This window comes from Penaeus japonicus, unplaced genomic scaffold, assembly GCF_977035675.1.
Source record: "Penaeus japonicus unplaced genomic scaffold, GWHDUDI00000001_assembly GWHDUDI00000002, whole genome shotgun sequence".
Lineage (NCBI taxonomy): Eukaryota > Metazoa > Arthropoda > Malacostraca > Decapoda > Penaeidae > Penaeus > Penaeus japonicus.
Window position 1 is genome coordinate 3000143 of NW_028234404.1, and position 12500 is coordinate 3012642.

The window sequence follows — 12500 nt, forward strand, 5'->3', positions numbered from 1 at the left end:
CTGCAAAAAGATATCAATAATGAAACTTTTACCCAGACTGATGTGAACTATAACTGTGAGCTGTTGAACATGTTTACAAGTGTAAACATATTAAACTGGTTGAAAGAAAATAAATGTGCGTCATTATGATTGCTGGACTTTTGGAAATCATATGTGATAATTGTGTGTCAAATATCAAAAGAAGATATCTAAATTTATCTCATCTATATATTCGATACATACATACATGTATATATATATATATATATATATATATATATATATATATATATATATATATATATATATATATATATATATATATATACATAAATACATACATACATATATACACACACACACACACACACACACACACACATACACATATATAGATATATTATATATGTATATGTATATATATATATATATATATATATATATATATATATATATATATATATATGCGATACTACCCGGAGGAGTGATGGATCCTACGCATCCCTCCCTCCGCCCGCATGGTGACCTGGGCCACCTCCTCAGTACTTCAACCCAGGGCTGTGGCGCCACCACTGTTGCCAGGACTGTGGTCAGCAACAGCGTCGAGCCTTCTTCATAAATGAGCTGTTCCGCTTTGGAGGCGGTCTTACTAATGCCCAAGTTCCCTTGACTCAGTGCCAAGAACCGGGAACTCTTTTGAACTGGCAGTGTATATGTGTGTGTGTGGGGGGGGGTGTATTTGGTACAGTTAGGACATTTGGCCAAGGTATCTTTTTGCCCCTCCTTGTGTGCCTAGATGCATTCTTCCGTGTTGTGCGATTACTATAAATGCTGCACTTAGCATTAGCTTTACAACTGTTCCGGTGAAACCCAAATTCCTGGCACTTGGAGAACCGCAGTCGTTCAGGCACGTAAGTTTCGAGGCTGCAAGGGCCCAAGTTTCCAGTCCAGGGAGGCGACTGGATCTCCCTTCTTCATCGTGATCATCGCTTGAACTCCCCGACTCGTGTCCTAACTCACAGGGACGCCATGCACGACAAACACGTGAGAAGGTGAAATCCCCCGAGTGGGACTTTTGACTTTGACTTAGACGAGTTTATTGAGAGAAGTGATTACGTACCTCGGGTGGGAGGTCCAAGAGCCGCGCGACCCCACCTCCTGGATCAGCATTTGGCCATCCTGGATGCCCCAGGGGACTAACCGGTAGCGGGGCCACCTCAACGGGAGGGGGCTGATCCATGCTGATCCATCTTGAGAGAGACTTCGAGTCCCACACCACGTCAAGGCGGTTCGTGTTGCGGAGGTTCATGCAAGCGGCTGTAAGTATATGTGTATGTATGTGTTTGAGCGCGTACGAGCGTATTTGTGATTGATTGCGTTTGCATGTATTTTTCCTTGCGCTTCCGCGTGTTATTGAACCTTCGACTGTGATACATGACATGATCCTCTCTCAACTTGGCTTAATATTACTTCATATATAGTGAGGGTGACGAGGAAACGTATCTGTTCGGGAGGAATATTGGAGGAACTCGTTTTTATCAAAATACAATAATGATAAATGCGCTCGTTTCCCTTTTCCCATGTCTGACTGCCTGCTTCTCCTGTCTCTCTCCTTTCATTTACACGCATAAATGCACAACTGTACACACACACACATACACACACGCGCATACACACATAAACAAACATACACACACGCACATACACACACACACACAAACATACACACACACACACACACACACACACACACACACACACACACACACACACGCACACAAACACACACACAAACATACACACACAAACACACATACAGAGGCACACGTACACGTCTTACTGCCTGCTTCTTCGCAAACGCATACGCACACATACACGCACACACACGTCTGACTGCCTGCTTCTACCTTCTCTTTTCTTTCACTTACACACACAGATGCACAAATACACGCACATACACATACAATATATATATATATATATATATATATATATATATATATATATATATATATATATATATATATATACATATACATATAGATAGATAGAGATATAAATATATATAGATATAAGTATATATTCATATAATATATATATATGTAATATATCTATATATATCTATCTATATCTATATCTATATCTATCTATCTATCTATCTATCTATATATATTATATATATATATATATATATATATATATATATATATATATATATATATATATATATATGTGTGTGTGTGTGTGTGTAATATATATCTATATCTATCTATCTATCTATATATCCCTCCATCTACTTACATATGTAAATGATCGCAAACACACACACACACACGTGTGCATGTGTATATGTATATACATATATATATATATATATATATATATATATATATATATATATATATAGAGAGAGAGAGAGAGAGAGAGAGAGAGAGAGAGAGAGAGAGAGAGAGAGAGAGAGAGAGAGAGAGAGAGAGAGAGAGAGAGAGCGTCCGACTGCATGCACATGCCTGCTTGTCTGCCTGTGTGCTTGTGAGTGTGGATGTGTGCGTAGTGTGAGCATCAAATGTATATGCATGCTTATAAATTACTCTTTTTCTTTTCCTTTTTTCACTTTTTTTTCACAGATTAGCAAATGGTAATGAAAAACCAAGGACATATTAAGAACATCTTATTCATGATCTTTCGTTCACCTTCGAGTCAAACATTCTCAAAATATATCAAACACTTGCATTATGGCACATACATCTGCAGACACAATATTCCTGATGGCACAATTTTGAAAAAAAAGAATAGAAGCATCATTATTTTTAAAAAATCATCATTACCTTTGACAATAAGAACAATTTCAACTCTTAGGCTGTGGAATGCCAAACAAAATAAATTCACAGTAATAAAACATTAAAATCCGAAAAAGAACAAGGCATTTTATAAACGCATAAAACCCAAGACAGTACATAACACTCTCTAACACACAAAAGAAGTGATCTTTCTTATTCAATCAAATGGAAGGTCACATTACACAGAATGATATGTTCAGATTTATGTGTTCTTCTGATTATGAAAATCTGTTTCAACTAAATTATTATTGTGTACATTCATGATTTTTAAAAATCTAGCATTTTAAAAAGACATTAATTAACTGTGACACTTTTGCTAGACATACATATAAGACTTTATTTTTCATATATCTAGTAATTTCACAAAATATGTCCAGTTACCATAAAACACAGTGCTAACTTTGGTACATACACTTGTAAATACCTTTGGGTTCTTTATGAGATATTATATATATATATATATATATATATATATATATATATATATATATATATATATATACAAATATATACATATATTTATATATTTGTATATATATAAATCTATTTATCTATATATATCTATATATATATATATACATATATATATATATATATATATATATATATATATATATATATATATAGATAGATAGATAAATATACATATACATATATATATATATATATATTGTTATGTGTGTTGCTTGTTTTTTTCTTGTAAAATATATAACAGTTTTCTTGTACGAAAAACAGAGATGTTGAGAAAAATCTTAAACTTAGATATCAAATGAAACCAGTAAATAACATGTCAACAGTAATCAAGCCTATTAGATTACTGGTGTGCCCTACTCTATAGAAAGGTAATCATAGCATTGAAAGCTATAAAAAAAAGGATGATTTATGAAAAATGTAAAGTCATTAGCTCTTGACAATATGGGACACAAAAATAGAGAGGCCATTTTTCCTATCATAAGAGAGAGCATGTAAAAAATTATTTTCAACTCAGATCATCCAGTCTCCTGCACTATAAATCTATTGACTGCAGAATCATTGCTCCTTAAACATTCATATACTTTTTTATTTTTTTCTTGCTTTAAGAAAAATGCTTTGACTGGATGGCCTGTAAAAGAAAATACAAACAAAAAGAAGGAAGGTGAATTAAAGAAAAAAAAAAAGAAAAAAAAGTACACCTGTCTACTCAAAACCATTTACCAAGCTGATATGTAGATTCATAATAACATTGATTAATTACTCTTGCTACAAAAATTTCTAAACATATTTTCAAAATATGTCAATATGTATCAGTTTCCCAAGTAATGATTACAAAAATTAATGATGATTGTGTATCAGTGACATTCCACTGGCAACCATAATCCTCAATATTAAAAGTTAAAATAGATAACATACAAAAAATCAAATCATTTGAAAACTGAACCATTTTATCACATGTACCACCAAGTTGACCATTAAATTTTCCCATGATTATCCAATTAAAATATTCCACTCTCCTGTTTTTCTTTATTTATTCGGTGACAACATTATCACTATCATATCAAATATTTCTCTCGTTCCTCTATAAACTAAATCATTACCAAATATTTCACCGTTGACTATTATTCTTTGCACAAAACTACATCACATCTTAGGTATTATGGTTATCTACAGTAAGTGCGAAAATGAAAAGGTATATATATATAAAAAGAAAAAAGACTGAAACTTTTAACATTTGTACTGTATCACTGACAAGAGAGATAAACACTAGTCTCTTGTTTCATTTGTAAAACTATCAGAAAATACATAAACAGATTCTCCTTCACATTCATACTTCCCTTTGTAACCATGAATGTTGTGCTTATACTTTTGTGATGCAGAATACGTCTATTGTGCTATTAATTCCTACCCTTTCCAAACTGTTACTTAAAGTGTATGTGTATATATATATATATATATATATATATATATATAAAAAAAAAAAATAAAAAAAAAAAAAAAAAAAAAAAATAATAATTAAACACAAAATAAAAAAAAAAAATAAAAACATATATATATATATATATATATATATATATATATATATATATATATATATATATATATATATATATATATATATATATATATATATATATATATATATATATATATATATATAGGCATACATAATTGTTTCCAACTTTTTATTTCTTCATTATTAAAAACAAGAGAGAACATAAAAATAAAAATCCTTTGAAGTGAATACATGGAGAGAAAAAAAAGCTTTCTGTTTGCTATATCCACTAACACATCTTAATCATTTTCTATGAGATATTATTTCTTCTTACTAACTAAAACAAAATATTCCTTTTTCAAAGTTATCATTATTTTATTCACTGGATACAGTAATGGATGAGCGTATCATCTATTACTGTTCAGTCTGTGACCACAATCAGTTACACACACGGACATAAAGCTGTGCAGTATTATGACAGAAAGAAAATCTATCACAGAATAATGTTTTATTCAAACACTCATTATTTCAAAAGTTCTAACAACAGACATTCTATTTAATGCCCAGATATCAAACCTCTGAAGTAAAAAAATAAAACTATCAAAGGTGATCAGCTGATCAATAAAATTCATCTTAACTCAAAAGATAAGACTTACATACAAACACTGGTTACTTTGGAAATTAGTTTTTATCAATTGGAATAGGACACATAAGATATAATAGCTCTGAACAACAGAAGCAAGGGCATATAGCAAAAAATATAGATACTGAAAATGTAATCAATATAAAAGAAAATGTATGAGTACCTCCTATAACTTCTACTGAAAACACAGTATACCTTAAAGTATAGGAAAGAAATAAAACTTATCATTTATGCTAAACAGACATAACCCTTCATAGTTTACAAGCTTTAAACAATGACTTTCATGGTGTATTTACTTTTCTCTTTACATTCTCACTTTTACTTTCACTCTATTCCTCGTTCTTTCCAATATACCTTAATCCAGTACTCTAAAGTTTTATTCTTGCTCTTTCTCTGTATAAAGTATGAATCAACAAATGACCTAATTCAATACTTAATAATATTTGGCTGATAATTCCTAGTTATATAACCTCATTTCTATTACAAAAATATAACCCCACTATACTCATATTCTGTACTGTCCTAAGTTTGACACCCATTCACAATTTTAAAACTGTGAAGAGAAAAAAAAAGTATAAATGGACACATATTTCACTTTCTATTAATCAACAAACCATCTAAACACACTTTTTCAAGCTCTCATGATAAAACAATATTTTTCTTGTATACCTGTTTGTAAAACTTGAGATTAAGAAAATATTCTCACTTGTTTCCTACCCTCCATTCCCGCTGCACTTAAAACATTCATATAATCTCCATTACTGCAACAGTTCATTCATCTTTCTCTAGAGTAAACTTCTGAGTAATACTATTATCTTTTTCAGCAATAAATATATATTTTACTAAATGCAGAACAGCTCTACTCACAAGGTTACAGCTACATACTGAACAAGGCAGTCATATGCTATCTAAACAATGTTAAATCTATATCATACACACTGCCAAATATGTACACAACAATCATTAAAAAATTAATTCAAGTGTCTTCAAGTTCTTCTGTCTTCTGCATCTACAAAAGAAAAAAACAAGTGAAATATATAATGATATTTATACAACTGATCTCATGCTTTTGTTCTCTCTGTCAATTGTTTTTGCTGTGTCAATGCTAATATAGCAATTCCTACCATATATTTGGGGAGCAGTTCATGACATGTTTATTGTCACAAGTTATGATAAAAATTCTTAAAATGTCTGCAATAACAAATAACAAGTCTTACTTCACACACACACACACATATATAGAAACTTCCTTGAAGTTTTTTTTTTTATAAATTCTGTACATTATTAATTTGCAGGACAGGCTGGCAAGCAAGACCAATATTGCACAGCACAAAAATTATTTGTGACATGGGCAAAAGTTAAAAAAATGAAAGCATAGCAATCTGCTTAAATAAAGAGGAAAGTTATTTAATTAATTAATCATTACCTCTAAAAAAAAACTACCCTGAAATATTACCCTTCTAACTTAGATATTAAAAAGAGAGAGAGAGAGAGAGAGAGAGAGAGAGAGAGAGAGAGAGAGAGAGAGAGAGAGAGAGAGAGAGAGAGAGAGAGAGAGAGAGAGAGAGAGAGAGAGAGAGAGAGAGAGAGAGAGAGAGAGAGAGAGAGAGAGAGAGAGAGAGAGAGAGAGAGAGAGAGAGAGAGAGAGAAATCAAATAAATTTAAAGCATTTCTGTTTGTCGTGCGGAAGCCGCGTCTTGAAGAGAACGGAATCCACACGATACTGGGTATTCAGGAGCGGGTTGTAGCCATAAACCTGGAAGGACAGAGACAAAACGGTCGTGATAATAAAGATGATAATTATGATAATCATAATATAATTTAAAAAATAATAATGATTACTATGATTATCATTATCATAATAACTACTATTATCATTATAATGTCAATAATGATGAATGACAAAAATATTGATGATGATATTACAAAAATCAACATTATCATTGCCAAAAAAAAATCACTGGCATCACCCTTACAGCATTAACTGTACTAACAAAAAATAAACATTAATTAATTCTGAAAATAAATTGCAAAATGAATATAAGTATGTACAGACAGAACACCTAATGCAAGACACCAGCTACTCACCTGAGTAAAGTAGTTTATGCATTTATGCCTTTCTGTAAAGTGTGAGTCGTCTTCTGAGAGGGACACGGGGCAGCCAGGGCAGCGGAAAGTCCAGCGAGATGTTACCTGCACATTGGTATTATAAGAGAAGAGCAATCAAATTAGTACATAATCAGTTTAATCAATTAATCATACACCAGCCACTCTGTATATATGTGAAATCAGATTTACCTTTTCCATTTCTTCAATACTTAAAATATAAAACAATCATAAATACTGATAATCAAATTTTTTATCCACCTCTGTTGAGTGTCTAATATACCTTGACTGGTGGTTTCCTTGTGATATGTGACACGAGGAAGTTCATTGCAATGTCCTCGCAGTTCATGTATTCATCAACCTTGTCCCTTATTGCTTGGGGCATGACATGGGAGTACATGTTGGCATAGTATTTGTGGAAGAAGGCAGCTCCTGTAGGTAAGAAGTGAGATAAATATGCATGTCATGCACAAATATAATCAGAGAGATATTGTAAAAACAAAATCTATAAATGAATATAAAAACATTAATACATCAGTTACATAGAAAAAAATAAGATGTAACACAGCACTAATACAAGCTTCAACAAGTTTTGCCACCATTAAAGCCTTCATATATCATACAGTAAAATCTCTGTGTACCTGTAAGAACCATTGAGAGTTCACAGGAGTAATTGGAGTTGTACAGCCAGCCCCCATAGTTCAGGTCCCAGGCATGGTAGCGTCCTGGAAAGCCCACGATGCGGTCTCTCTCCTCCCTCCAGACCCTGAGGGAGCGTTATATAATGCTTTCAAGTGAAATCTTGACAAGTTTATTTTCCATTTCCAGTCATTCATAGATATAAACAGATGCACACACATAGAAAAATACATGCATATAAATATACATTTTCATATTAAAAAAGCAAGAAATCTGTTTCAAAGAAGAATTAACTTAATATTACTGATATTTTCTAATGACACCATACCTGAAGCCAAACACAATCTCATCATGCCTCAAGTGAGCATCATCATCCACGGAGAGTACAGCCTCTGTCTCAATCTCAGAATATGGCAAGAACCTGTTGTTGAGGCTGTTGCGCTCAGCTCGTATCACCTGCATTGCAAACAGGTAAAAGTTCGTTGAGAAGTTTGATTTTAAAAAGTGGATTTCTCATGGCAATGCAAAAGTATCAGATGACCAATTTCAACTTTTCAATTTCAAAGTCATAAAAAAGAAAACCGGCAAGAGAAAAAGATCTTCCACCAAATGTAAAAAAACATTAAAACTATCCACATTTAACGTACCTGAACTGGGACCTTGATGTCTGGCCAACGAAGGTCCTCTGGTGGAGGTTTGGGGGAATTCCACACCACTATAACTTTGTTCAGATACGGAAGGCCATACAAGCGAGCCAAAGAATTCAGCAACACCTGTTTAGATTTGTACATGAAATGAATTAGTGAAAACATGATAAAGTTCTACTGACATAAACTCACATCGTAAGTTATTACTAACTAAAACTGATAGAAGAAATTTTTTACTGATCTACCTTAATTATAGGAACAACACCTATTTGGTATGTTATCAATATGACATATTTCTTTACATTTTCTTCATACTAATATGATTAAATGACAAAAAATAGCAACAGAAATTAAAACATTTTTCCCTAAAATTCCAAAAACTGTGTATAGGCATGAAGTCAGGTAAACCTAGTAATTGAATGCTTGGTGAATAGGCATCATTTATGTGGAAAAACAATCAATAAAACAACACAATATTGGAAAGTGCATGACTCAGGTGACAACTGATTAACCCATTGGTCGCGGTATTAAAAAAATGTTTGTACAGTAGGATGGCTGTTTTACATGTCTGGCACAGTGCCATCCGCGTCTATGACCGACTCTGCCTTTGCAGCAAATCATGCCATCAGCTGCTAATGGGTTAACCCCTCAGGTCCTGTCTACCACAACTGTGGTAAAAGCCAACCAGGTGTGTCAGTCCTATCCACTATGGTCATGAAAGGCTTGTGAAAAACAGGCTAGATTTTTCCCCCTTTTTTTTTCTTTTTATGAATGGGACATATGGAGTATCTACTAATATTTCTAGTACTGTTTGGCAAGTTTCCTCAAGCCACACCCACTATATCAGCCCCTTAGACGCCCTCCTCTGCCTATGCTAATCAGACAGTTATGTTCCATGTCTCTTCTTTTCTTTTTCTTTCTTGTAACAAAACACAGTGAGTGTAAAGTAGTAATTCTGGTGCTATTTGGCATATTTCATGCAGGCAAACCGCCCTGCCCATCCATCCTTTATCCCACTCATACCCCTTTCCCACACTTTGCTCTTACACAACATATAGTATATGGTTAATCCTTGTCCTTTTACTATTTTTATATCTAAATAAATACTTCATTGTGAAATGGCAGAGATCAAAACTTGCACTGATGAAACTTAAAAATTCATACCCTAAATGCAGCTGGGGGGACAGACATGTTAAATCTTTACAATCTTTGGAGCTAATTAGAAAAATAGCACAAACCTCAACCTAAATCTGTCCATTTTCCCTTGATAAATATCTTAATAACAAAATATCAGTTGATTCATTTCTTTAATCATAATACTATGAACAATAGGTATCATTGTAAAATAATTCCAACACCTCACAATGCACACTCTAAAACCTCCTTGTCCTCACCTGTTCCCTCTCATACGTCAGCATAACAATGGTGAACTGCTCCCTTGGCAGGTTTCCACCAAGGCTCTCGCTGAACTCTTTCCCAGAGCCCCCAGAACCGGAGTTAATGGGCCGGAAGCCTAACTGCGAGCCTGAAAACTTTGCCTCAGTTGGCAGTATGGGGTTGTTGGGGAGATTAGGGTACAGGTTAAAGGGATCACCCCACACATTCCACAGCTCATAGCCAGTCAAGAGGGAGATGGTGTAGTTCCGAGTGAAGGAGACTGATGGGAAGGGTGGCTCGATGGGACCCAAGTTCTCATCTGTATCTGGGTCAGGAATGTCTGCCTCAGTCTTCAGTGGCTGCAAGAGTAGAAATAGTAGTAGAAATATGATTGCTCTTTAATGTCAAGTTGAAAAATGTTTATAGTTTGTGAGTGCAAATTGCAACTAATAGATTGACAACATATTTTACAATAATAATGCATAATAATATATGTACAATATATAGCAATACTGCTAGTGAACTAGGAAAATGTCTGTCTCACCACAAAGGAGTCATTGAAGACACTCTGTGAAGGTTCATCAGCAGCAGCAAGGGGAGGAATGTTCAACCTTTCCCTCAGGATAGCAAGTATGGAGTCAACAAGAACTTGTGTAGACCCTAAGAATCTCTCCCAAACCAGGCGACCTTGGCGACGCATGTAGAGAATATCAGCATCCGAGACAGAACGGAGAAGGAAGTGTATTTCTGTCACTCGTGATTTCGGGAAAGTGAGAGCCAGCTTTCGCCAATCAATGGTCTCACTCAAAGGAAACTCCACATGATTCCCAAGAATGACTGGGACAGCTCCATACTTTAAGGCTTCAAACACCCTTGCTTGGAAGGTAACAGTAGATATTTCCATTGGATTTGGAGGTGCCAATACTAAAGTAAAGGTAGAATCCTTCAACACCTGAGTCCGCATAGATTCGGTCTCACAAATCTGCCACTCCTCAAGATCACCATACCCACCACTGCCTTGACATGTAAACTGCAGGAGGAACTGGTCATCAGTGCGAGTCTTCTCTAGCTGCATCAATTCCTCCACAACGGCAACCTCCTCCCTCAAGCTTGGATTGCTTGAAGGTGGCTGCTCTTCCTTGTCAAGGTAGTTTCTCAACCGTGGTAGTTCCCCTTGGAAAGACAATAAGTACCTCCTTTTGGCAGGAACCATTGGAGGAAGGTTGTGCCACAGGTCTCCCCCAGGAAGGCCAAGCAATGGTGGGGCAACTATGTCAAAGTTTGGGCGATATAAATGGGAGTAGAAATGAGCCTGGACTGTCAGAGCTCGGCCAGTGTTCACCCCATCAAAGACATTCCTGCTATAGATTGTGCGGCCAAGATTTAGAAGGATGTGGTTTCGACCATCACCATTCCAGTACGGGAGACTGTGCAAGTTTTCTTCAAGATTAACTTTATCAACAGAAGAACCTATGCTTTCACCTACTAAGGCTACAAATATGCACGCCTCATCAGGATCCATGGTAATGTGGGCATTATAACCAAGTGCTTGTCTAACTGTTGTTTTCACAAAGACTTCCAAATCACTGGTGGATATTCTGTACTGATCCACATCATAGTGGTACACTGGAAAGTTTGAGAGCACCGAACACCTTGAGTAATCAAAGCAATTATGCATTCGACACTGCACAACGCTCTGGACACTGGGTGTTGGAAGGCGGATGCTATTCTCGTGGGTCGCAGTGATCCTTTTAGGTGCTACGATGTGTGGCATATTCTTTTCAAACACTTCTCTTTGTGCAAGGAGAGCCTGAGAGCAGAAACATGGGTGAACTCCTGTTTAACTGACAACATTTAATAAGGTATATACAACTGGCCCTTAAAATTCCTAAACCCTCATGAATGCTAGAAATGTGCAAATGCACATTATGGATAACACTAGTACTATTAGGCCAGCCTATGGATGAACTATGGTATTTGCATTCATTTCTAAGATAATTTCACATGGTCAACTCATTAACATTACTAATTATCTAACATTATCAATATATTATAACTATTTCAAAGTCAATGAAAATAAGGACATAAAAGTTCATACATATGTACATAGATAAGCATGAAATATATCAGCATTACCCATCATTACTTTGCATACCAAAATATTAAGTCACACAAAAAAAGTTCCTCTGTCTTTTTACAAAAAAATACCAAAATAAATAAATACTAAATACAATGTATGTATTTAATAATCAGTAGCATGAGAAAAAAGACAGGAGTAGGATGCCCCATTTCAAAACTTT

General features: G+C 34.5%; 1 protein-coding gene across 1 annotated transcript in view; it reads right to left on the minus strand.

Annotated features, from left to right (window-relative positions):
• Positions 1-5281: 5281 nt before the first annotated feature.
• The window catches only part of botv (exostosin like glycosyltransferase 3), a 12655-nt gene continuing 5436 nt past the window's right edge, over positions 5282-12500 (minus strand). The window contains exons 5-12 of the mRNA XM_043003768.2: positions 10745-12010; positions 10218-10559; positions 8824-8949; positions 8505-8632; positions 8179-8303; positions 7821-7969; positions 7520-7624; positions 5282-7187 (exon numbers count right to left, since the gene is read on the minus strand). Coding sequence (XP_042859702.1) covers positions 7083-7187; positions 7520-7624; positions 7821-7969; positions 8179-8303; positions 8505-8632; positions 8824-8949; positions 10218-10559; positions 10745-12010 — 2346 coding nt within the window. The 3' untranslated portion in view covers positions 5282-7082. The remainder of the gene's footprint in view (positions 7188-7519; positions 7625-7820; positions 7970-8178; positions 8304-8504; positions 8633-8823; positions 8950-10217; positions 10560-10744; positions 12011-12500) is intronic.